This window comes from Bombus fervidus, chromosome 2 (genome assembly GCF_041682495.2).
Source record: "Bombus fervidus isolate BK054 chromosome 2, iyBomFerv1, whole genome shotgun sequence".
Lineage (NCBI taxonomy): Eukaryota > Metazoa > Arthropoda > Insecta > Hymenoptera > Apidae > Bombus > Bombus fervidus.
Window position 1 is genome coordinate 9019458 of NC_091518.1, and position 26491 is coordinate 9045948.

At 38.2% G+C, this 26491-nt stretch overlaps 6 protein-coding genes and 1 long non-coding RNA gene across 18 annotated transcripts in view; 3 read left to right on the top strand and 4 right to left on the bottom strand.

Moving 5' to 3' along the window:
- The window catches only part of LOC139994638 (uncharacterized), a 59332-nt gene extending 58579 nt beyond the window's left edge, over positions 1-753 (bottom strand). For both annotated transcript variants that reach the window (XR_011801691.1, XM_072017491.1), the window contains exon 1: positions 228-753. Coding sequence is in view for 1 of the 2 variants with exons in the window: in XM_072017491.1 (XP_071873592.1) it covers positions 228-527 (300 nt within the window). In the remaining variant the exon portion in view is untranslated. The remainder of the gene's footprint in view (positions 1-227) is intronic.
- Positions 1-26491, top strand: part of LOC139994726 (uncharacterized) — a 36191-nt gene that overhangs the window by 8508 nt on the left and 1192 nt on the right. For both annotated transcript variants that reach the window (XM_072017638.1, XM_072017645.1), the window contains exon 2: positions 25506-26356. In XM_072017638.1, the coding sequence (XP_071873739.1) occupies positions 26189-26356 (168 nt within the window). In that variant the 5' untranslated portion in view covers positions 25506-26188. The remainder of the gene's footprint in view (positions 1-25505; positions 26357-26491) is intronic.
- LOC139994739 (putative E3 ubiquitin-protein ligase UBR7) lies at positions 826-3725 on the top strand. 5 transcript variants are annotated; one of them, XM_072017667.1, is made up of 8 exons: positions 826-904; positions 1434-1640; positions 1720-1908; positions 1991-2140; positions 2201-2312; positions 2424-2605; positions 2688-2847; positions 2934-3725. In XM_072017667.1, the coding sequence occupies exons 2-8, from the start codon at positions 1500-1502 to the stop codon at positions 3083-3085; spliced, it is 1086 nt and encodes a 361-aa protein (XP_071873768.1). In that variant the 5' UTR covers positions 826-904; positions 1434-1499; the 3' UTR covers positions 3086-3725. The 5 variants fall into 5 exon arrangements, with proteins under 5 accessions (XP_071873768.1, XP_071873762.1, XP_071873788.1 ...); XM_072017661.1 differs by lacking the exon at positions 826-904 and adding an exon at positions 1042-1159; XM_072017657.1 differs by lacking the exon at positions 826-904 and adding an exon at positions 1183-1330.
- Tan (C45 family peptidase tan) lies at positions 2876-7864 on the bottom strand. The gene is made up of 8 exons (XM_072017629.1): positions 7706-7864; positions 6668-6780; positions 5404-5601; positions 5070-5177; positions 4720-4936; positions 4305-4545; positions 4024-4220; positions 2876-3914 (listed from the first exon to the last, which is right to left on the bottom strand). The coding sequence occupies exons 2-8, from the start codon at positions 6770-6772 to the stop codon at positions 3796-3798; spliced, it is 1185 nt and encodes a 394-aa protein (XP_071873730.1). The 5' UTR covers positions 6773-6780; positions 7706-7864; the 3' UTR covers positions 2876-3795.
- LOC139994675 (DDB1- and CUL4-associated factor 11) lies at positions 9202-13955 on the bottom strand. 2 transcript variants are annotated; one of them, XM_072017567.1, is made up of 11 exons: positions 13849-13955; positions 13357-13465; positions 12777-12885; positions 12432-12678; positions 12179-12325; positions 11904-12085; positions 11723-11815; positions 11373-11619; positions 11139-11294; positions 10945-11051; positions 9202-10808 (listed from the first exon to the last, which is right to left on the bottom strand). In XM_072017567.1, the coding sequence occupies exons 2-11, from the start codon at positions 13434-13436 to the stop codon at positions 10644-10646; spliced, it is 1533 nt and encodes a 510-aa protein (XP_071873668.1). In that variant the 5' UTR covers positions 13437-13465; positions 13849-13955; the 3' UTR covers positions 9202-10643. The 2 variants fall into 2 exon arrangements, with proteins under 2 accessions (XP_071873668.1, XP_071873661.1); XM_072017560.1 differs by lacking the exon at positions 13849-13955 and having other exon boundaries at positions 13357-13654.
- Bma (SCY1-like protein bma) lies at positions 14067-25892 on the top strand. Of its 5 annotated transcripts, none has more exons than XM_072017453.1 (19): positions 14067-14253; positions 15374-16292; positions 17528-18093; positions 18195-18329; positions 18423-18644; positions 18755-18875; positions 18959-19045; positions 19136-19281; positions 19425-19555; positions 19658-19772; positions 19911-20056; positions 20149-20302; positions 20409-20649; positions 20969-21137; positions 21287-21468; positions 21566-21622; positions 21718-21956; positions 22261-22547; positions 23242-25892. In XM_072017453.1, the coding sequence occupies exons 3-18, from the start codon at positions 17941-17943 to the stop codon at positions 22525-22527; spliced, it is 2565 nt and encodes an 854-aa protein (XP_071873554.1). In that variant the 5' UTR covers positions 14067-14253; positions 15374-16292; positions 17528-17940; the 3' UTR covers positions 22528-22547; positions 23242-25892. The 5 variants fall into 5 exon arrangements, with proteins under 5 accessions (XP_071873554.1, XP_071873572.1, XP_071873563.1 ...); XM_072017471.1 differs by having other exon boundaries at positions 17812-18093; XM_072017462.1 differs by lacking the exon at positions 14067-14253 and having other exon boundaries at positions 14988-16292.
- Positions 19873-24914, bottom strand: LOC139994759 (uncharacterized). Its single transcript, XR_011801713.1, has 3 exons — positions 24800-24914; positions 22281-24759; positions 19873-22022 (listed from the first exon to the last, which is right to left on the bottom strand). It is a non-coding gene; the product is annotated as an uncharacterized lncRNA (long non-coding RNA).

A 26491-nucleotide genomic window follows, 5' to 3' on the forward strand; every position in this document is an offset into this window, starting at 1 on the left:
TGGGGAATCATTTCTCCATAATGGAATCACATCAATTTATAAATATTAATTTACGTTATAACTTGTATCTTTGTGATTTTCCTTTCCAATAATTATTAATATCTGCTACCAATAACAATAGTAATAGAAACAATAACAATAATCCCCGGAGAAGTAGTTTGTAATAATAATATTAATATTACACGTACACTCGACCTTTAAAGATTGCGATAGAAGAAAATACCTACCCGTCGTGTTTTCGAATTCCTCAATGTCCTCGAAACAGTACTCCAATGCGGAGAAGGGACTGCATTTTCCTTTAGAGTGCCTTTACTAAGATAGCAATCCTCCGTAAAGTGATTATCGCAAATGAAAAATCTCATAGACCGTAAAACATCAAGATCACTTCCAATTAGGTCCACGTGACCACTGTTGATCAACCACCTCACACAGAGACCGGTATCACAAACGGGAAGTTCATGAAGTATTTGCCCCTTTTCCCGTGTGTCGACACAATCGATGTATCTGCATTTGGTTACTTCCTCCATTACTCGTGACTTCAAACAACTTGTCAAGTAATAAGAAAAAGAACGAATAGCTTCTTATATTCGCTTTTATATTAGTAGCCTTTTGCTCAAAAAAAGTTGAAAAACTTTATATATTTAAGACAGGTTAGGCATAATTAAGGCGCGAAAAGCAAAGCTACTGAACGTGCCTGCCATCTCTCGATATCTATTAATACCATTATAGATGGTGTACGTCAGGTTTATCTTTCATCTGTATATGATCCGTATTATAGATGATATATAAAAACTTGTACGTATTAATTGTTGGCGCGTAAACTTATAGAAATTCAAATGAGATGACGAAATTTCAGTATCAAAATAAAAAGAAACGATAAAGATGATTTTGAAATGTTAAAAAAGTACAATAAAGGGATATTTTGTACAATATTTCCTAACTTTTTACTAGTTTACTAGTTATTTGTTATGGATTATACATTACACATGTTTGTGTATATATAGAGAAGGTGATGTCAGTGCATACTGCGCACACCCGTATAGCTGTATGGTTTCGAGTAGTATGTATTCAGTATCCATGGTTAGAATAACCCTATATGTAAGTATCTATCTAGGTATGTACATATAATCTATATGGATAAAATGTACGAACCGTAAAGGTAAGAGCGCTATCGTCGCGGTAGTGATTGCGATTAATTTACCAACTGTAATAGTAGCGTAAAGAAGCCGCGCGAAACAACGCAACACAGTTACGATATACGATTCATTCATATCCCAATGTAGTTGTGTTTTCAAATTCATTTCGTTTTAGAGATTACGCATGCAAGCATGTAAATAAACGATTATCGATAGCGTTCAGTTGACAAGCATCGTATTCGAAGAGGGAAAGGTAGAGAGAAGAAAGGGTAATAAAGGTAATAACCTTGATTCCAGATTTTCAATACATGATTAAGAAGACTTAAATTAATTCGGCTTACTATTGGACACAAACGAAACAAAATGTCTGAAAATATCGAGGAAATTATCGAAGAAGAAAATTCTGTTACAATGTTAGATGTACTTCGAGAAGAGAATCAGTTAGAAGAGGACGCGTATGCGGTTCTTGGTGCATCTGATGACAAAAATTGCACTTACAGCAAGGTTTCACTTTTACACAATCGCTAACCTTCTCTAGTAAACAAGTAACATTTAATTAAAGATGAATCATCTGATTTTTCAGGGTTATACAAGGCAAGCTCTTTATGCATGTAAAACCTGTTGTCAGAAATCAGTACGTGCAGCAGTTTGCCTTGCTTGTAGTTTCCATTGTCACGAAGGTCATGAACTTATTGAATTATATACTAAAAGACATTTTAGATGTGACTGTGGTAATTCAAAGTTTGGAGGAAAAAAATGTAACCTGGATCCTGTATGTTGATTTCTCTGTTATTGTTACGTTTTGTGTTCTGTACTTTTTCCTCCTCTTGTTTCATGTTTTGTTTTACTTATAGTCAAAGGATTCACTAAATTCTGAAAATCAATATAATCACAACTTTGATGGCCTTTATTGCATTTGTCAGAGACCATATCCAGATCCAGATGATACTGTTAATGACGAAATGTTACAATGTATAATTTGCGAAGACTGGTATCATTCAAAGGTAATATGCCCTCATACCAGTTGAAATATTTTTGGACTAATTGCAATTAATGACATCTAGCATTTAGAATGTGAAAAGGAAATGCCAGCGGATGGTGCATACGATGAAATGATTTGTGATGGCTGTATGAAAAAGAATGACTTCCTGTGGAATTATGCCAACAAATACACAGGTATATTGGAAAATTTTGTAGTGTCTTAGCAATTGTTATATATATATATACGGCAATGATTGTAGTATATTTTTATTTCAAAAATACAGTTTTGCATATACATGATTGTAGCTTTGACAGGAACAGAAGTCTCTTTCGGTGATACAGAGGAGGAATTGATTAACGTTGAAAGTGAATCAAAAAGTTGTAGAATGCCAAGAAACAATTCTGCAAAACGAAGAGTATTACGGGGAAGTTGTTTTTGGACAGAAGGATGGAGAGCTACTCTATGTACTTGTGAAACATGCAAAGAGGTAAAAGGTTTCTTTTCATGCAGCATAAAATAAATCCTCGATTTTCTGTATTCGCAAATTAAAAACATTTTTACGATCGTAGCTCTACCGAGAAAAACAAATCGCGTTCCTCCTTGATCCAACAGACAGTGTACACGCGTACGAGGAAGCTGGTAAAATAAATAGTCGAGAATCACAATACGAGAAGGGTATGAAAGCTCTTGCCTCTTTAGGTCATGTCGAACAATTGACTGCTATCGAAGGTAATTACGGACTAAAGATTTATTCGAGTCATTCTATAATTTTGTTTATTTTATATTCACGTTCGCTTGTATACATATGTTGGCAGAATACAATAATATGAAGGAACGATTGAAACAATATTTGCAAAAATTTGCTGAAAACAAGAAAGTCGTGCGAGAAGAAGATATAAAGGAATTTTTCTCGGAAATGGAATCGAAGAAGCGACCAAAAATAGTAATACCTACGTATTGTCGTTGAAATCCATTACTCGAATACTATAAAAATTTGTCGTTTCTAACAAAACAGAAACAAAAAATCAATGTATTTCTATATTACTGCAAGCGATGTTATACTTTTATATATTTCGTTCATTTACAAAGCTTAGTCGCGTGATATTGAACTATCTCGCATCGGGTACAATTTTTAAGTTGTAAATGTAGCAGTGTTCCAATAAATTATAACTGTTTTTTTTTTCGATATTAAAAGAGAAAGGGAAAGTGAAGGAGAAGAGAAAGAAAAGGACGAAAAGGAATAATGAAAAGTAAGAAGAGTATCTTGTTATTTTTGGAAACTCTCAACTTTTCTTTAACGCTATTTAACGAAATGTTTTCCAATGTATATAACGCAGCGTTTACATCAGTAAGTAAAAAGAAATAGTTTGTAAAGCTCCAATATTTGTATGAAGTGCGAGCTGCGTCGGCAAACACCAAACATGGTGCAAAGTACAAACGCAATACGGTTATTATCGAAATTGGATAGTGGAATAAAAATATTATAATTGGTTGAAAGAAACTGTTTATGTGGTGGATTAGAATAATAAACATAAATAAATGCGATGTAAAATGAAAAGAAAGAAAAGACTGAGCGGATGATTTTGTGTTCTGTGTTTTTCTTTTTTTTTTTTTTGCGAAGAAAAAATAAATTACTTTGGAGACGAATTACATCGCAACATCGGTTTGAACGGCAAATTACATATCAGGAACAGTCGATTCGCCGTTTAATTGCAGTGGTATTACCAAAATTGGTTCCGTAGAATTTGGTTTATTCGTATAAATAGACCAGGTTCTTTCAATGCAGTCAAAGATACCTATATTTGTATGATTATTTGAGTTTGTATCGATAGTTATTCAATGATAATGATAGCCAAATTGGACGAAAAGAAAGAACGATAGAAATGGATAAATTAGAAAACCTACCAGTTGCTATAGTTTTTACAGGGTCGTTTTTATCTTTTTCTTGATAAACTCTGTAGTCGTCATCCGTTTGGTCGCTTAGAATATTTATAACATCTTGGCGACACTTTGCTGGAGGATGGTTGCAAATAGCAGCCATTCTTTTGATGCTGCTATCAACGATGAGACCGTCGACTTCGGGTATTTTCAGTCGGAGATACCTAAAAAAGGAAGGAGACGAAGAAAGATTCGAGACGCCAGACAGGAGAGGAAAAGTCATTGTTAAAAATATTGAAAAAATATACTTGTTACAGTGAACTGTATTCTCTCCAGGACTAACAGTCAAAATGCTCAGTTGCGATTGCGTGCCGTTGATCTCGCAAGGACCGACCTCGGCATTATGAAACATTCTATCTCCTTCTTGCATTAGGAAGGTCATATTTACCGAAAAACCTTCTGCCGCGCCGAAACCTTCGTTTCTTAAAATTTCTTGAGCTTGCACATAATTCTCCGCAGTTAACAATGCCCGGGTTAAGAAGTATCTGGCTGTATGTTGTTATCCCATTTACGAAAGACAGGGAGAAAGAGAGAGAGAGAGAGAATTGAAAGTAAATTGAAAAAAAATGGTACAATAAGTATATTTAAAATGTACATTTGTATTCGAAATAATCGAGAAGAGAAACTAAAAGAAAACGCGGTGCAGCGACTTAACGTACTCACGTGTTTTACCAGATCTCAAGGTAGCGGCACTAAGCGTATTGATGGTATAAACGAGACCATACTGATTATAACCCATCGTGTATCCTGGTAAAAAACCGGCGTAGCTCAAAGACGTAAAATTCTCTTGCTTGCATCCTGGTTCGATTACATGCGCGGAAACTAAATACCAATGGTTTAACGTTTCGCTAAGCGCATCCTCGTTATGTCCCAAAATTTCCTGTTTTTCAGAATCAACGTGACAAAAGCACATGTAAGATAGTTACTATTACGTTTGTCTAGAAGTGACTATTAGAATCAGAACCGGAGCAGAAACAACTATTTTTCTGAGTTTGGCTCGTCGTTTGACTTACCTGTCCAGGCTGATTACACATGATGGTAGAACAACCAACCGGTAACGCATTTCCTTGTCCTTCATTTGCCACATTTGGCACGATATCATCTAAATGCATGAGAAACAACTGGAAAGGAAGAAATCGTTCAACATCTTTACTAGATTGAAAAAGGATTTTCCAAGGGAAAAGATATCTTGAAGGAAGTAATATTTGTTTACACGAGAGTAGAAAGAAAATATGCGCACGATGTATATTCGTGAGGGAAGGAGGTGCGCGCGCACGTGTTTACACATGTTGGCTGAAAATACGCTAAGGTTGTCAAAGGATCGAAATGCATAATATATAAGCGTACCTTGTGAAAGGGAACGTTCGCACCGTCGGCCGTTCCTTGAATTTCTTTAACATATCCGGGAAATTGCTGTTCGACGCAGGCAAGAGTCTCGTCATAAATTTTTCTACCCGCTTCCGTTTCGTAAAGTGGCAAATAGGTTTCATTGAGTGGTCGATACGCGTCGACGAACTTTTGAATTAGATCGGCAAACGTACGACCCTGTGTAAAAAGAAATTTTTATCGCAAATGCCTGATGATACCAATTTTGAGATTGAGCAAAATCGTATCATTCGTCGTAGTTTATGATAAGCTGATTCCAACCGGTTTAGCGTTTAGAGGTTTCTTTTCCTCCTTCGCTGTCCAGTCTTTCACCACTCACACCCTCGGCCCACCCATCTCGCAGCATACATTATTTTACCAAATCGAAGACAACGTTCGAGATGGTGACAGAGGTTATTAAAAAGAAAACTTGAGAATATGGCGTTTTTCGCGTTTGGTGCATGACGCGACGCGATGTGAGAACGCGTTACTCTAAAATCTACACATATATTATTTTCTTAAAAGAGTAAACGCCACAGATTGCAATAATATTGCATAACCATTGTTACGCAACATATTCAATAGGCTGGAGACACAGGTGTGAGAATGATTTAAGACCGTTTGCGGTCTATTTGGATGGATGTAAAAATAAAAGAATAAAACAATGGAATGTAAATACGATAAACAGTAATTTTTATAGTATGATCAAACATATACCCGATCATGTAAATACCGAGTAAAAGATAAAAGGGGAAAACCTGTATCGTTAAACGAGTCTCTGAAATGAGACATAATTAACGACCAACGACTATATAGATTCGCGTTCTACACTTTCTATACGGTCGCTGTAATTCTAATTAATATAATAGCAACCGTATTAGCGTTATCTTCGATTCATAAAACTTATGGAAGTACGATGGAATTAGTACGATACGTTGGGTATTATCAAATATACACGTATATACGTACTTCGATATTTTATTCAGAATCAGATCCGATTAATAACTCAAGTTAACGATATTTACTTATAATCAGTGATTTTCCGTCTGCTTTTTTGAATATAATCGAATGTTGCGGCATTTGTCTTATGTAACTAATAATTCCGTTTCTTGAGCAGTTTTTTTTTATTTCCTCTTGTACTATATTCTCGTAAAGATGTAAATTCCGCGAATACGTTACACGTGTGACGACGAGATACGATCTAATACAATATAACAACGATAGAAGAAAAAGAATGAATTCTTACGATATCAAAGCCGACGTCGTAATGAGTTCCTCTGGTGTAAATGATAGGAATCGCTTGCCTCCTTCCGATGTCCTTCGTCTTGCTAGTTATCTCTTGATCGGGCATTGTCGTTTCTGGACAACGAAATGGTTGCAACGTCACGACTAAAATTTCAACGCTATTTCGTTACATATTCGCAAGGTCGCGTTATCTCTTTTAACCCGTTGCGGTTCGCAATATTTTCCTATTTCCTTTCCAATCGATTCGCGCTAATTTCCTCGCTCACCGTCGTCGACTTGTCGAGTTTCAGTATATTATAATAACATATTTATATATGCATGGGCGTACTTATTTTACAGCTAATGATAACGAATTACAATCGTCGGCATAGGATCGCAAAGGGTAAATAATTGCCCCCTTGTTTTTCTCGCGTCTCACTTACGTCTACGACTACGGATTTTTCAATCGACTTTGTTCGAAAACTCGCGTTCCTTCGATTTTCTCCAGTCCACCTTCACTCTTTCTCTCTTACTCCCTTCTTAATTTTATGCCAATATTTGCTAATTTGTTCTTTAACGCGCGAATATCTATCTTTTCGAACGTATAATGCGTCCTCGTTTGATTATCGGATATGTAACCAACCAAAGTATGTATACCGTGCCACATGCTATATCGAGCACGAATAATTCATTTTCCTTCGCGTGGTAGTCACGATTCTCGTTTGCTCTGTCGTTAGAATTTCTCCCTTTTTTTTCTTTCCTTTTGTCGACTGGTACACGATACACGAAACACGATAAAGAATAAAACGGGGTAATTGGAACGAGGTAGGTGCAAAAAAAAAGACGTAGGGTCAGCGATCGTAAAATGAAAAATTGGACGATTTCGAGAATTCAAGATGACAGAAAATGGATGGAAAAAAAAAACAATCGGACACTTACTACTTGTCACGCGATTACACCTACTTCTTAATAGTGCTCGTTCAGTTTACTCTGCACCAGTATTATGTAGATACAATTACTGTTCTTTCTCGTATTGTCACTTTGCTTCTTCTAGACTTACCCTTGAGAAAACTCGCAGAGATTCAAGTGAAATATACCGAGTAGAATATGAAACGGCGGAGGTCGCGTCGTCGTTTTGACAGTGATGATCGTCGCGCACGACTGACGATTTGCGATCGGCTTCGCTCCGCTACGAAGACTCCAAGTCTAATCTACCTTTTATCGGCTTACATCGATTAGTGGAGTCGTACGGTATGGATAGTTGAGTTACCTCCAGGGGGAAAGAATTCCTCGACGTTTAAAAAATACATTGTACGTTATACTACCGCGTTGCCACAGCCACCGGCAATCGTTAATGCTATTACTTTTCATCTTGTCTTTTTCATCCGATCTTTTCACCACGCGATGATATCGAACGAGAGGAAAGTACGCTTCTTTATTGTGCACGACAATGGTACCGATTGCGATATGAGAAAAAGTCTCTGTTTTTGATTATCTGTTTTTTTTTCTTTTTCATTTAATAACATACTCTATTACTTTCGTTCCTCGTTTCAATTCGAATTAATCCACAGCAAAATTCTCTCTCTTCCTCTTTTTCAAATTTCGTAAAAGTAGAAAATAGTAAGGGAAGAATAAGAAACAGGGATTTCTTTATTTTAGTAGATAACAAATAAATTATAATATAATAAGATATAATATAATACAGTTACTGTATATTGTTGTTACCAAGATATGCTATGCTATTAATGCCTGCAATTTTGTATGCTATCACATTCGAGGAACGCTGCTTATTAGATTCACGTAGACGTACGTTGGATTAGTCGAGATCTCTTATCAGAAGCAGAAAATCCCTTACCACATTTCACAAAAAAAAAAAAAGGAAAGAGAAGTAGGACAGACAGATTGCAAGAGGAATTGAGAAACGAAAGCGATCTGGTTCTCGCGAGAAGACGATGAGAAGAAGAACGAGGGGGAAAGGGGAAAACATGATAGAGTATATAGAGGATATCTGTGACAAAATCTAATCGTAAAACACAATCCAATATAATTATTCGGTAAGGCATAGTTGCAAAAGAATCTCATAAGCATTGCAGCTGACAGTCAGCCGCTATTCTGGCTTCCAAATACGGCTATATTTCATGCCTATAGATGGACGAGAACCAGAGCTCGAAGCTCTTTTACGGTTTCTTCTAAAATCTCATCACTGGCGATTTCCTTCTCTTTTATCAAATCTATATCGCTTGTTATACACACGCAAAACCTAAACAGAAAAGTAACATGTGCGTCGTCGACGATTTTATTAAATCTATTCGATTATCTTTTCAAATTAAAACTCACAAAATTCGTGATATTCCACGTAATTATTATTGTACTTTAACTGTAAATTACATATTCGATAGAACAATGAATCAAATTCATACAGCACGAGCGATCAGCAATGAGCAATGAATAAAGTAACGAGTACATATTTCTTTGTTTTTCCCTTATTGGCATTGGAGACTTATTACCCCGATTCACATAAGAAGATACTCCCCCATGAAGAATGGAAATTAGACGTTATTTTCTAGTAATTTATTAGTATACATGTTTAATATAACATAATGTATGTATATCTAAATATATACACGCGCGAGTGTATAGGTCTGTAAATGTGTGTGTGCGTGTGAGCGTGTGTGTATGCGTGTGTAGATGGATTTATGTGGAGTGTTTGTATAATGTTTCTATATATTTATGTATATCTGTACATTTTTGGAAAATCGTGCGCGACGTTTAAACATATCTAGTAAAATACGTACATCGAAAAATGTACACAACAACATCTTTTCCACATTTGGTCACTTTGAAAACAAACTTATATCCGATTACAAATTCTCCCCACTTTTTTCTTTTTTTTTTTTTTTCATTGCATATTCTTCACTTCCGTTTGTTGTCGTACTCATTTTCTCGTCATTCATAAGATTATACATAATTTTATTCGTACAAGGAATTACATGGAGGAAAAATAATAACTTTCTTCTTCTTAACAAGAAAAGCAAATGTTCTTTATATTTTTATAACAATAACTTACTCCCCACAGACAAAGATTAAAACAGAAACTTATAATTAGTGAACTGTTATAATGCGATACGAATCAAAGATATTTCTCCTCTAAAATTTCTAAAATAGAAGAACCAGACACAAAGAGATGGTAAATTAAACAGCTGGTTATCGGCAGAAGGAATGCTGGGAGGTAGAGAAGGGGAATTATTGGAGAAGTAGAAACAAAGAGATGGAGAAAAACCTTCGCTTCGTAACAAAGACACTTTCCTGACCCGAGTTCAAACACTTTTAAGCAATAGTTACATACATACATACATACATACATACATACATACATACATACATACATACATACATATATGCATACGTACATGCGTACATACATACATACATACGTACATGCGTACATACATACATACATACGTACATGCGTACATACATACATACATACATACATACATACATACATACATACATTCATATATACATACAGAGAGACATATATACATATGTGTGTGTGTTCGTCTGTCCGTATAGTGTATTACCCACTTTGCGGTAAAAAATAATAACGCCTAAAAATTTCCTCCACTTGGATTTAATATAAAAGAAAGCAATCGTTAAATATCGGATAAAAAGAAATTCGGTTCTACGAGAATGAGTTACATAGCCGGTGCTTTTACATACCCGCGTCTTTTGTCTTACAAATATGCGTTTAGGTTTAATGACGCACTATTATTCCGATATCAGAATGGCAGCATTGATTTTCAAAATGGTGCGTATATTCAGTGAAAACTCAGTCTTGTAGAAACAGTTAGTCTCTTGAATTTCGGTGAGTAACAATAGTCACCGATACAAAATTGCTCTGCCGCAAACACTAGGCATTATTAACTTTTTTCTCGTAGGAACGAAAAGACTGATTTCCTGAGAACATTTAATTTCCCAGTTGACATTTACGATACTCAACACGCTACTGCTCTGCTGTGTTTAGCTGCTCGTTGAGCAGCTATTCGTTGACTTCGTCTTAAAGTACGCGGAGGTGATTCTGCGTCAGTTTCCTCTTCCGAATCGGAATTATCGAGTGATGTCTTCCCAGCATATCGCCAACTAACAATTGCACCATCCCACTGAAACAGAATGTTTTCTTTCGATCGTACTCTTCATTCTCATCCATACATCTCATTGCTTACTAATATTTATATTTAGATGTACATAATAATATCTACATATAAAACTGAAATATGTATAATATATAATACATACAGATGTTGAAACAATTTCTTGATGAAATGGATGCCAACTAACGTCACGCACGCACCCTTTGTGTCCTACCAAACTACTAACTATCCTACCCGTCAAAACATCGTAAACTGAAAAGAATTAAAAATCGTTTATAAACTTTAATGCAAAAATCGCGTGATCGTTCGAATTCTGATACAAGCACAGTGCAAACTTACTTATTACCCGGCCTGCGGCGCATCCGGTGTAAATATACCTTTGACCGGTAATAGACGAAGGTGAAAAATGACAACGTATTAAAGTTTGAAGAACGGAGTGACCACGATAGGTCATAATGCTGGTATCACCTTCCAACATATTTCTCGCTTTATGCACTGTAACGGAAACGTAAAAAACTTTGCATAATACTGTGACATACTGGGCGATAATCAATAGAGTTATTCTTAACTAACATCGTTTTGGTACTCGTTGCCATCGATAATCCCAGTTTTGATTTGCAACAGCTTTACGTGTATTTTGTTCTCCGTTATGATCGGAAAACGCACGTACGTCCCACAACTTGATTGTTTGATCTTTACTATTGGTAATCAAATAACGGCCATCACCACGTGGATCGATATACGTTATCCCATCCATATGACCAGCTAGTACTCCAACGGGATGTGGATCAGTTTCGTTCAAAGTTCTTCTGTCCCAAACCTAATAAATCAAACAGAAAATATATCATAATATACGGAATATAATATATTACAACGTGTGTCGTATATATGTATAATTCCTTTCATAAAATGGTGATAAACACCTTGCAGAGGCCATCATCACCAGCGCTATATAGGATTTGAGAAGTATTGTCCGCAAAAGCAACCGTATTTACATCGTTGTCATGACCTTCGATCTAGAAAAACAGGGAAAAGAAAAAAGAAAAATCTGTAAGCAATAAATGGTGGAACACTAACTTGTGATAATAATATACAGACACATACTCTGAAAGCACGTTGATGACACTCTCTATCATAAACGTAAAGATAACCATCGTTTGCTCCACCTAAAATCTCTCGGCCGTCGCTAGAAAATACAAGCGAAAATACGCAAAATCGTCGATCCTCTGGACACAATGATAAGGATTCTTGGGCACTCGAATCTCCGTAAACGGGACAGAGATATACTGGAATAAATAAAGTAAGAGACAAGGAATGATAAGAAAAACTTAACCGATTTGTATTGTTTCAACAGCATACTATATACTTATAATACTTACAACATTCCGACCAACTGGAATAAACGATATAATTTCCATCGGGACTGAACGCTGTGTCTAGGATACTCCAACCTACGTCACGTGCAGGAATGGTTTTGAATTGTACAAAATCTCCATCGTGTGTTCGGTAAAGACGTAAAAATTTGTCTGTTAAAACATAGAACGTTAGATTCGATAATGTGAAAAATTGAAACGATTTACGGAGGGAGGATTTGCTCCGAATAGAAAGACAATTTCAATGTATGTAACTTGCCTTGACTGGCAGTTAAGAAAAATCTTCCATCTTTGGAGTAAGAACCACAAAATGCTTTGGTATTATATTTAGCAACCTGATGCATCTTATTTGGTAAAAAATTGCTACTTATTCTGCATCGTTCACCTGTACTAAAACTAGGACCTAGGGCTCTTCTTTGAATCATCGATGTGACAGAGAGGTTACGCTTATCAATATTATCTATAAATCCACATGCTTGCTTTGTGGCAAGACTTATTTCACTTTTCTAAAAACAAAAAAGAAAACGACAACGAGAAGAAAATAGAATCTGAAACAACAACTGAAAGTAACGGCTGGTAAGCCGCATATTTCTAAATAACGAACATCTAGCCTGGATGTATTTGGCAAAGACGTAATTCTTGGAGGTTGTGAATTTGCGGCGTATTCCTCATCCGAGTCATCATGATCCGAAGATATGATATGTAATTGACCGCTGCAACATTCCAGAACGGAAATCCGTTAATAATCTCGATTGTTGGAAGCTGAACTGCTTGCTCGAGAAAAGACTAAAGGGACGGTGAACGAGGAGGTTAGGTTATCCAAAGAGACAAGACAGATGGAAATATTCGATTATCTTGAGAAAACAGAGACAGATAGGGTAAAAAGGGGTACGATTTTCTCACAGAAAGCGAATGTTTCGCTTTTATAAAAGCGAATTATCGTAGCGCAGATCTATCGAGATATATAATAATAACAAATTAGAGGAAGAGGTTAGAATTCCTCCTGCTCTCGTTTGTTCATTTTCTCTCTCTATCCTTCTGTCATTTTTTCAACTTCTCTTTTCTGTGGAACCTCTATGCCTTTCCTGTCTCTTTCTATCAACGGTCATACGTATACCACACGTTCATAGGAAAGATCCACAATGATACTAAACCTTTCGCCTATGAGATAACATTGAACCAACCTGCGTATTAGATATTGCAAGACAGCAGCAAGTCCTGGATCATGTTCAATATCCATATTCCGTGAATTAATGCCTCCCATGCAGCGTGTAAACGAATCTTATTTACGGTCTAAAAGCAAACAAGGAAAACGTCCAAGGGTTGATGGCGTTAGTGCAGTGACTATGACAGTTGAAACAGACGATGACAGGAACGGAGAGAGCGCGTGAGAACTTGGAGTGAAGAGGGGAGAGGAGAACGGATCGTGATATCTTGTTCTTCAACGGTTGCAACACATGGAAAAAGAAAAAGTTGTTATTCGAAAAGTAATAGATTGCAATTGTGATTGCCGGACGACAATAACACATACACATATATGTGTATTGTGTACGTGTAGAGTATGTGTAGATCGAATTCATCGAGCGAACGAGGCTGAAAAGGAAAAGGGTTAAAAAATTAAAGGGGGAGGAGGACGAAGGCGCGCTTGGAACGTATTTAAACGTTGTTTTGCGAACGTTGAAATTTCGACATTAGGCATCAATTAATTTGGAACATTTTCAAGCACGTTCACAAACATTACAAGTAAAAAAACTCTATATCCGATTCAGATATTCTACGTATCGAGCATCAGTCAAATAAAAAGAAGGAACTTTATGACGAGTTCCAGTGATTTCCGAATTTTGCGAACGTATCTTTTCAGAATAACAAACTATTTCTAACTATTGGGTTTTTAGGTCGAATACGATAGGATAAACATTACAGATAAATATTATAACGATACTAGAAAATGAGAAAGATCAGAAAATTTATTATGCTTACTAGATCTGTCACTAGTTGAGTTTAAAAAGTTGAGCGAGGATTGATCGAAAAGCGTTTAAATTGCGCTGATCGAAGATAAGTCACTGAACTTTCCTGTTCAGGTAAATTCGACTTGATTCCTATGCGCATCAAAACATTCATGGTGCATAGCCATTGGCTAAATACAGAATAGATCTGACATCCATACTCCTTCATGTTCCATGTTTTGACTTGAGGGTCAGCTAACAACCTAACTATTACCCCCTTGCTATTATCGTGTCACACGAGATATTATTGATTCCGGTATAGATCCCTGAACGGTAACAGAATGTATGCCGCGATATTCCCTAAGATTGAATCGAATGTGATTCCAATGTTGATCGTATTTCAGAACGCGAAACACAAAATCCCAAATAATACTTCATTTTCCTGTATTCTGCTTTACCTTCGCAGTATGAACACTTTGCCAAAAATGGTCACAATGTGTTGCGCAGGCGAAAGGGAATACAGGAGAGTGAAGTACACTGAACAAACGATAGTGGCGTTACATACTAAAGCCACAATATGGCCGCGATCCAGTTGCATAGTATGTATGTATAAATATCAATGATATCAACGATTGGTAATGTCGACCGAGTAACTGCAAGCTCGGTAGATAAAAACGGGCAAATTTCAGTCAAATATGTACTGTATGTACGTACTTTAACAAGGCGATGAAAACGACGCGGTTTTCGCATAGATGAAAAGAAAATGTAACAAATGTTACATATATCTTTAACAACATGGTACACCGAAAAATTGCAAATGTAGTATATATTTTTTTCTAATAACACGTATAAGACACAGATTTAAATGGTTGGATCGATAACAAAATCTGTAACGTATAATATACATACACGCATACGTATGTATAGAGAAATTAGTCATATTAATACATTATATGCATATACATATACGTATAATACACAGGAAGGAACTAGAACTATTTTCACTTTTTCTTAATCGTTCCCTGTTTTCCGTTGCGCCCTCTGACCTCTTGCCATTCCACACTTACAAATTGTAATCTGTAGTTAATACGTAATCCGTAAACCGTAAGTTGCGACATATGGTAACCCCTACCGACTAGTCAATTTCCCCTACCTTCGGAGCAAGCTATGACATCCCCTAACCCCGGTCTTCGGTCCGGTGTCCCGTGACCCACAGCTACCTGCAGTCTGCAGCTACCAAACCTATAATTTCCAGGCAGAGGCTTACACCCTGGCCAGAGCTGGAACCAAGCTGGAGCCGAGGTGGTGGGCAAAGCCATAGCTCAGCCGGGATCGGAGGACGCGCATGCGTCTTTTTATTATTTTCTTGCGACTTTCTCGTTCTCCTATCGAATGCCGACAACGTTAATTCGCACGTCGCGACGACGATGACGACAACGACGACGACAACGAAGACAACGACGACGTCGACGATGACGACAACGACAACGACAACGACGATGACGATAACGACAACGACAATGACAACGACGATGACAACAACAACGATGAAGAGACGATGAGAACAAGAAGAAGAAAGAGATTGAAAACGAACACGGTATCAACGTTATCGGCTATCGTGCGAATATCACCTTACATCGTTATTGCTACTAGCAAAAATAGAAGACGAAAACAAAGATGGGAACGAAGACGAGAACAGGGCTAGAATTAGGGACAAGGACAAGATCAGCAGCAGCAACAGTTAAAACAAGAAACGACTACTACTACGTGGACGGCGGTCATGACGAAAAGAAAACAAAGAAACAGAATCAAAACAAAACCAAAATGAATAAGACGAAGAAAGGAAGAAATAGAGAAATTTGGGTAAAAGAGAATAATCTTAGTGGGACGGTTGTCGAGATGTGCAATATCGGAAGCGATGCGCAGGAAGGATAGTTTAGAGGAAAGCGAAGGATCCGATTATCGGTAGCAGTGTCGAAATTTATATCTGTGTCGGTGGTGATGCAGCCACGCGTCAATCGTGGCCGACTGTTCCTTTGGATTGCTCGCGCGAGGATCGCGCGGCGCGCGCGTGCTCCGAGCCACCGCGCATCGCGCATTACCCTTCTTTCAGTTTCTTCATGCTTATAGTGCTTCTATACGCGGTACACGATTCCCGTTGTCGTCGGCAACAGGTGAGCCATTCCAAACCTTCAGCTGCCTTGTGCTCTTCTTCCTCGTTTTTCACCAATCATTTTCGCGCTGTTTCTTTTCTTTTTATTTCCTCTCTCTCTCCTCCTTTCTCCCCCAAAGTCTCACTCCCCCTCTCATCTTCTTACCATCTCGTTCGATTTCTTTTTCTTTTTACTTTGTCCGATTTTGTTCTCGCTGTTCCAAGATCTGCTGTTTTATTGAAGCTAACCGACGATTCTATTAACACGGTGTTATTTAACTAATGATACGACGTATTACCGCTATTTTTGAATAATTTACCCAACAATAGACGAATTACACTCTAATCGATCGCGAGTTTCCCCGCGAACTTGTGCCAGAGGAATCGTGTTTCAGTTGGCCACAGTCGCTCGAATGGTCTAGATGGAATCGCCGACTAACCCGCTACCTTAATTAACTACCATTGTTGGCTGTCGACAAACGTTCAAGCTGCCCTTTTTGACATTTGACAACCACTTTTCCAACCATCTGTTCGGTATTGTCGTTCGAAATCGACACGATCATGGATTTTCAATCACAGATCAAATCATAGATTTTCAATCATTTCGCGCTCAAACGAATCTCGACGTTTCGCTCGTTTCGTTCCGTTACCCGTTATTCGAGAAAAACGACATACTCGTACGTGAAACGCGCTATTCTCTTCCCATCCTGATCCTGAAATCGATTCCAATTCTTTACAATTCTTTGCTCGGTGCGAATGTGATAAATTTTGCGTGACAGCATCTTGCTTTCTCTTACCGTCCATGACCGAAACAAACTTTGTCTCTGTCTTGTCTTTGGCGAATCGATAATACATGTGTGTGTATGGTTGTTAGTCAATCTTTAAACTTGCTGCAAATTTTTCCGAAACTGATTAAATATCGAATTAAAATTCAGGAAAAATCATCGAGTCCTCGAATTTGTTTTTATTTTCCATTTATTATACACGGCAAATGGTAAACAGCATTAGCGACATATTACCAATTATATTTATCGAAGCAAGAAATAGAAAATAGAACGAATTGATGAGAATAAATGGAAAGGTGGAAACTCGATTCCTCCCCTCTTGACAGCTGTGCTTAATTCGAATGTCTGTTAGTCTGTTCGGATTATGTTTATTCCTGATTGCGCGACCATTCGAAACGTAACGAATCTGACTGATGCGATCCAATTCGATTTATCTCTCAAGTTATACTCGTTGATTGTGCAATATGTATAGAGGATTGCCTACGAAGGTACAAGGTGGTAAATCGATAAGGAGTTGCGTAAGGAGAAACGAGAGGAGCCGCGAGACGAATTCACGAGAGAAAGAAAAAGACTGTGAATGGGCAGATTAGTAAAAATGTTGCTCTTGGAATACCATTTGATGTATATCGATCGTTGCACACGCGGAATAATCGATTAAATCACCGCCATTGTTGTCATCGTCGTCGTTGTCGTCGATATTGACTCACGATAGCGAGTAAAAATGTATCGATCTAAGAATACGTTTGTGCTTGATAATCCAGCAGGTGTATCCGTGGGAGAAGCAAGTGACTGGAAGAGGATAATCGAAAGTTGAGAAATTTGGCCGGAGCGAAGCGATTAAACAAGGTGATTCGATGAACATTGAGGATTAACGCGAAAGTCGTTATGTTTGCCAAGTCAAAAAGCAGTGGCTCGACACCGAGCGTTATACTTCCGAATCCCCTTCAAAATTTATACGAAGTCGGTAAACAATCGGCTACCGCGGGCCCCGAAAACGCTTGGCGCATATACGACGGATACACGAAAACCGATCGAAAGGTAATACAGTTTTTCAACGACCAGTATCCATCTTCTTCCCATCCCTCACTCTTTTCCCCTCGTTGTTGCCCGTTTACTTGCTTCTTTTTCTTTCGTTTTAGGAAGTGTCGATATTTTTCTTTGACAAAAGATCGGTTGACAAGCTGCACAAACCGAAACGAAAGGAGACCGTGACGGAAATTTTACGGAATGGAGCACGACAAATGGAACGATTCTCTCATCCAAAGATATTACAAGTAAGAGATCCCTGCCTCTGTTTTCATTGGATACACACTTTTTTCACAAATGCACGAAAAATCAGCGTCGCTCCTCAATAATTATCCGTTTAGGCGTTCAAGGTGGAGGAATGCGCGGATAGTTTGGCATTCGCGTCGGAACCAGTGCTGGCTAGTCTTGCCAATGTTTTAGCCTATCAGGAGCAACAAGCGAATAACGTTGGTCAGTCGTCGAGTAACGTAACGAAACAAACTTCTTCGGTCGCTGGTCATCGTGCAACGTACGCGAAAGAATACGAGTTGCTCGACATCGAAATCAAATATGGGTTGTTGCAGGTGAGGAACGCGACTGGGGCTCAATCTAATTTATACTCATGTCATGTACTATATAATAATAATAGTCTTCTTTTTCTCCTCTTTTACTCTCTCCTCTTCCTTTCATTCAGATCACGGAGGCTCTGCTTTTTCTTCACGGAACCTGCAAAGTTCTTCATAGGAACGTTTGTCCTGCCAGTATTATAATAACCAAAAGAGGTACTTGGAAATTGTCAGGGCTCGAATTTATCGGTGAGTCTGATCGCACGATCTCGTTCGACGCGCAGTTTTCGAGACACGATCTTTTGCGATTCGTTCGCTTTTTCTTGTCGTAGAAAAAGTTAACGAAGTACCGATGATACCATTGCAACCTTGGACTAACCGCATGCCGAAAATGACGCAGCCGAATCTCGATTATATAGGTAAGAATGTAAGAATATTCCGATCTTTCTTCCATCTGCTTTTTTCTTTTTTCTTTTTCTTTGCGTTCGTAACGCGTTTACACGCTACAGCTCCGGAAGTGCAGCAAAAGAAAGTGGGAGGCTTCTACAGCGATATGTACAGCTTTGGTATGACGATATGTGCAATTTTCAACCAAGGACGCCCGTTGATTCAAGGGAATCATAGTTGTTCCGAGTACCTGAAACAGCTGGAAAACGTAAGCAACTCTTTTTACGTAGTATCGTGTTCTCGTATTATCTCGTGTTATCTCTTAGTTATCAGTGCTCGTGTCTTTAATTCTTCTCTGATATATTTAACTATTTATTTTCTTGTTCGTCGTTTCCTTTTCCATTACCACAGCTGAAAGAACAAGTTGAGGTTATACTACCTCTAGTTCCTCTTCCGCTACGAGAAGCTGTTTCCCGACTGTTACATATAGATCCAGAAAAGAGGCCGACCATTCAAGTTTTATCCATGATCAAATATTTTCAGTACGTAAATACGTTTCTTTCGAACGAACATTCCACGTCCTTTGTATTTATATTGTAATTATTCTACGCGAAATCATCTTCCACTTTGCTTTTATTTTGCAGAGATCCACCGGTATATGCGCTTCAGTTTCTTGACGTTAGCAAAATGAAAGACGTATTGCAGAAAGAGCATTTTTATACGACTACTTTGAAAGGAATATTGCCTTATATACCAAGGGTAATTCGTATAGTATACATATAAAATAGATTCACGTATAACGGAATACAATATAATCTAACGATATAATGCAACGTGGTGTAATAAGTGATATCTGACATGAAACACCATATGAAAACAATATATTTGAATCAACAGAAACTTTGGTATCAACATATCTGGACGTATTTACAAACTGAGTTGGAAAGTCAAGAAGTGCAATCGGCTGTACTACAACCGGTACTTTACATCGTACAAAATAGTACACAAGAAGAGTACGATCAAATTGTATTTCCATCGTTACGGTAAATACTATATAAAAATATCTCCGTCTTGTTTTTCTTTTTTCATTTGCGAATTTATTTATTATTAATTGACGAATGGAATCGTCGCGTAGGTCACTTTTTTCGAATCGGAAATCGATTCAGGGTACGGTAACGCTGTTGGAAAATTTGCATTTGATATTAATGAAAACATCTCGAGAATATATAGAAGGTGAAGTACTTCCAATGTTATACACATCTTTCGAGAACTCAACTACTCAAGTACAGGTATGTGTACACAAGTGTATGTCAAATAAGAAAGAAAGCGAATAGAAGAAACAAAAATGAAAGAAAGGAGAGGTAAAAGAAGTAATGCGTATTAAATGGTTCGTAGACCGCAGCATTCGTAGCTGTATCGAACGTGACCGACTACATAGACGACGAGTCCGTTCGAAATATCGTACTACCGAAACTCCTTCAAGCGTTTGAAAAAAATTTAGTAGATTCTCGAGTACTTATGAACGCGATCCCCTGCATTTTAAATCGGTTGGAGAAGCAGAAAATCATCGATTGCATCTTACCGTTGTTGTTCAATGTAAAGCTTCAAGAACCAGAGATAATCGTTCGGGTTGTACGTAAGTACACACGGTACATAAGTACGTTCGCATCCTTCTTCCCCGATTGAAGCTCTTGGAATAGTGGTTGTTTCGAATAAAAATCGCGTCCATGCTTTATACCTATGTATATATAAATAACGTGTAACCAAATCAGCGTTGATCCACAGCCATATACATGAATATGTAACATAATAAAGACAACGACTATTCTGAAACTTTTAAACGGGGTTGTATGCGAATACGATGCACTTGCATACCCACGATCGTCCTCGTTGTTGTTGTTGTTGATTGATGCATACTCGATACTGAGACCAAGGTTACGATTCGACTCCGACAGAGATTTACAGATTGATGTTAACCGACAAAAAGTACGGACTTTCTGTCAGCTGGATGGCTACTCGAGCGATGCCTTCTTTGCTACCTCATACTATCAACCCGGCACTGACTCTTGAACAATTTGAATTACTTCTCAAGGTGTTACAAGATATGCTGAATCACATCGAAAGGTGATGAAACGTTTGTTACAGATAATATAGATTTTACGTATAACTTGCGAAATTTCTACAAAGCATCGATAATCGCTGTTACACATTTTTTCGTTTGTTCTTTCGTTTTTGTTTCGTCGTTTGCTTTGCTTTTTTGTCCTTCCGAACAGGAATCAAAGGAATCAGTTAACCCTGGACAATCTGTCGTTGTCGAGTCCGGAACGATATCGAAGTTTACGGCATCAACATAGTACGGATAATATGTACGTCGCGCCTTTCAACATACCAAACTTGCGGATCGAGCAACGTAAAACTTCTTCGGCCGAAGACATGGCTCGGAAAAATAGCACAAGTAAGAATGACACGAAAGAAGCAAATCACGTTCGAAATGCGTGTATAGGCGGAATCGCAAGTCGCGTGACTTTATAATAAATCCCGCTGTTTCGTAGATTCGATGTCGTCGACGGTTTCGGCGGAAAACATGGCGAGGAAGAACTCGATGATAAGTAAGTGATTTTTCACGTACGCGTAATGGTACTTTCTTCTACTTCCTTTATAGACGAACGTTGTTCTTTAATAATTTCAACATTGTTCGAATCAGCCATGTTCAGATGGTTCTCGTCCTCGAACAACGACAACAGTAATTTCCTGAAAGTGGCGAATACCTTTACGAGCAGGCGGTTATCGGACAACACTCTGATGACACCGAAAATCCGGGTAGCACCGTCTTGCGAAAGTTCTCCAGGTGTTACACCCGGCGATGGATTACCAATCCGGCGCCATTCGAGTACCGGCCCTCAAGATCGACGAGGATCTAATATAAATTTATCGCCTCCCTTGGTATCGTACTTTTATCATCCTATCGTTTACCCTGTTATCCTTTTTTCTTTCGGTTCGTTGTTTCAACTAGGAAAAGATAAGAGGAAATATATAAAACGTAATAAACCAACAAACAAATTGACCGTTTATCGTAAAAAGTAAGAACTAGCTTTTGTAGAGAAGCAACGGGGCAGAGAAAGAACAAAAAAAAAGGAAAAGCAACGAAAGAAAAAGAAAGAAAGAAAGAAAGAGAAAAAAGAGGGAAAAGAAAGAAAGAAAGAAGGGTTGCAGTAAGGGAGTAGTAAAGATATGATTCTCTCGATAGGGTGGAGGAATGCCGATTACCAGTAGCAGTGTGCCATACTTGGTTAGTTCAAGCATGAACAGTATACGAGGTTCGAGGCGTCCGTCCGTTTCTTCGACGTCTTCTCAGCAAGGGACTGGACTTCTACAGCAGGTTGGCTCCAGCATGGTAAGACAACAACCCCCCATCTGCCTCAACCTCAATGGACTACCACCACCACCACCACCACAACCACAACCACCAACACTTTCTCCATTACTCCAGCTACCGGGACAGCCTTTCCACTGACCCTTCGTTACAGCTGCAGCGTAAGAATATTCACTAGCTTATCCAAAGACGTCGCCGATGCTCTCTTTTCTTTTCTTTAGTAATATGCGACTCGTAGATCGATAATGTCCATCGTTCTCGTCACGCTGTGTCTTCTTTTCTTTCAAAAGAGAAACGAAAAGTAGAGAAAAAAAGAAAGAAAAAGGAACACCATCTCTGTGATTACGACGTAAAGTGAACGTCGTTCACGGTATTTACGTATATTCACGTAGTGGCGCATTTTGCAATTTGGATAGTTTGTCGAGCAAAAACATATACATATCTTTTTCTTACAGCAAACGGACAATTCCTGCTTATCCTACTTTTCTCCCATGTTCTCTCTTTTTCTTTCTCTCTGTCTCTTTTTCTTTCATTCCTTTCTTCACTAGTTCGCTCGCTCGCTCGCTCGCTCGTCCAGTTTTATTCCTTCCTACCTTTCTCTGATTGCCTGCTATGATCTACCACTCATAGTCTATCGAATCTTTTATTGTTCGCGATCTTCCGATTTCCTTCGATTTACGTATATATGTATGTACAAGCACCAATGCTTCGCAGCTACTTGTATCGCGTGCATATATCATGTATATATCGTGGATGATTTTTCGGAAATCGACGAAGCAAAGTAACATATTGTATCATTTTTCGATGGCACAACGAACATCAGTAATTATACGCTTGTCTTTTGTTTCGTTACAGTACCAATTCTTCAACAAACAGTTCGACGCTTGAACCGTGACCTTCGTAGGATACCGCGTACCCATTGTCATAACGAACAATTGGTTACTAGTTACTAATTACTAGTTACTGGTGGTTACCGTCCGCGCGACACGACGCGACGCAGTCAAGGTAAACAGCAGCAAATAAGAATAATTTGATAGGGATCTCGTTGAAGTTGGAGAAGTGGCTTTTGGTTGATCGATCTCACTACATTATCCTATGTATGTACCTAGTCGTATCGTACGTACGTCGAATAACTTTTACTCTTGAGATGGATATACTTAGACCTAAAATGTATCGGTCATCCGTAGAAACGTAGTAGCACGAGTAAGGACTTTGATTTCTTGCAGAAAATATCGATTTATTCGAGACCTTCTAAAGTGGCCTAATCCCATAATAAGTAAAACATAGTTGTCAATTTGTCTGTGTAATGTTTAAGACATTCTGAAAAAACACGAACGAATGTGTTTAATACATGGCCTATCGTTGCACGTAGAGTCGGTGCAGTTGAAAGTAACGCGAGCTTCCGACCAAGTGGCGAGAGTAAATGCGTTTTAAAAGGCGCTCGAAAGGAGAAAAACATTTTTCCATGCATGTTCCCGCAAGTACAATCAAATTTAATTACGTAACGCGATGCGTGGGTCACCTCGACTATTTCATGTCAATTATAGGTAATGCTATCAATTTCTTCATATTATGCATCCGCTTTTTCTCTAAATTTCACTTCTTGTAAACGTAACGTTGAAAGCGAAAATTTGACTGTTTTCACTACCTGGAAGATAATAACAGGTTATCTCGTTGTACATCGTTTCGAGAAAAGTAACTTTATTTATTCTATTATTACTAGTAAGCAAACTTATCGTTATTTGCGTTCGCTTATGGCGGAGGAAAAACGTACGCAAACAACGTAACAAACGTCGATGAAAAATAGGAACACGTTGTATAGAATATAAATTGTGTGTTGCAATCTGATAGAAGCGATTGAGAGTTGAAAAATTTAGTTTGTGTAAAAGTGTCGTGCAAAAATGTCAGATGTTGCAACTAGGTGTATTTCGATGCACATGTATACATATCAAACATGCACAGTTGTACGCGTGATAGCTTAAATATCTCCACTTTGGCAACATTTCCTCTCCTCGATCGCGTTGGAAGTTTGTTTGTTGAATTCTCGATAAAAAGTATATTGTTATAGTATATTTTGGAACGTATGCAGGTGTGTGCGTGTGTGGTGTACGAGACGATATGCGTAGAATCGTGAAAATGTAAAAGAATGGAAAAACGGAGAAGAGGATAAATATGTTAACGTTAACATAAGAGTTAAACGTAAGAGTACTTAGGAACGTAATAGCAGGCAAATCGCAGGAGACTGACTGCTTTTCTGGATAATGACGCGGCACTAGAAAACAAAGTGTCCTTAAGATTCGCGCTAAGAACTAGTTTTCGTTCGCTAGATCACGATCTGCGTGATCAGAAACGGATAGTATCGTTGAGATAGAACTGCGTGGACAATCTTGGGCAATTTTCGGCAATCTTGGACAATCTTGGTCAATCTTGGACAATCGTTGACAATCATCATCGAGATCGAGAACTCGCGAAAAAGTTTACGCCACTTTTAAATCGAATCCCATTGAATTTCATTGGCCGGAATGATGTTTGCGTCCCTGCGAATCATCTATTAATAATTAATTGGCGAAATTGTAATTGTGGAAAACATTTGAACGGTTGTTCATCTAATATCGCTTCGGCCATCATCGGTTTATCGGCGAAAAAGCGAGTCTCAGGATCTCACGTATTCCAAGTATCGCGACTGTATCGTACAAACAGAAAATGACAATCATATTCGATTGCGGAGCTACGCCGAATATTGAAATTTTCCAATTCTAGAACGTAAATTTCTTTGACTTGTCGTGTGTAAGTAAGTAAGTACCTGTTGTCGTCGATCGATAAAGTCGACCGTATTATTCTTCCCATCGAATGTTTTCCTTCGTCCACTTTGTCGTGTTGTTTGTCGCTTCTTCCATTTTTCACCTATATTCCCCTCTCTTTATTTCTTTCATCCTTCTTCCTAAAGTCTATTCTATTCCACTTTGACCGTTCCGATTTTACACGGTATAACGGCTGTGAACCGTTTAAAAGTTGAAACGATCATACCCCTCTTTTCGATGCAGACGAAAGCGTGACAATACCGTGGGGTGACTGTGAGACTGAGGAACTGTCGCGAGTGTATTGCTACTTATTGTTAGATACGATACGATATACCAGTAACGGTTGAGAAGAAACGGGACCTCGTGGTAGGCATGTATCGAAGATCGACTGCATCGAAATCTAACGCGAGCAATTCGCCGTTTACGATCAATTACGATGTTCCCATTGTCATTATTGTTATCATTGTATTCTGTAATTTTCTATGTGTAAATGCGAATACACGCAACGAGTATCGTGCTCAATAGATTTCCTATCGAGATTAGGTGTCGAATGCGATCGATCATTCTCCCTGATATCTTTCGCAACCGACTTCCTTTCTCGACTAACTTTAGTCCGTTCTTCGATCGTCCGTTCTCGTTATTAAGTATGTATATTTCGTGTATCTCTTTCGAAGGATGTACCATAATAAAAACGATTCTACTTGATTTAATGTATCTTCCACCTTGTTTATATCGTTTCGGATACTACAGATTAACAAGAGGCACGAACAAAGTAATCGTTAATGAAACGAAACGCGAAATTTGTGAATGAAATATTGAATAGCGAAGAGCTACTGGGCTACAGCAGGAGGGATAAACGGTGAAACGGTGGACACGCGGCTTCGCTTCCCTAACCAAGATTCACGTATCACGAAACAGTGTGCGAGTGTGTCGTACGTTTGATGAAACGAGTATTTGAACTAATAACTTTATCGTATCAATTATAAGGAGCAACAGCGACAATGGCAGAAAGGATGAACCAGTTGGTAAACTACGCGGAACCCTGCATATCGAACAGTGGAACATGTAGGTTATGCCTTCGTGTAGAAAATCGTTTAATATCGATATTTGACGACGGAGAAACCTCGAAACAGTTGCGTTCTCGCATTCGAGATTGCTGCCCTATAAGGGTAAGTAGTTTCCCCATATCTTTTACGTTACAATTTTTATTCTTTCTTTCTTCACCGCTTCATCGATCACTGCTTTTTTCTTCTTCTTTTTCATTTCTCGTCGTTTTACATGTTTGATATACGATGCTTTTATAC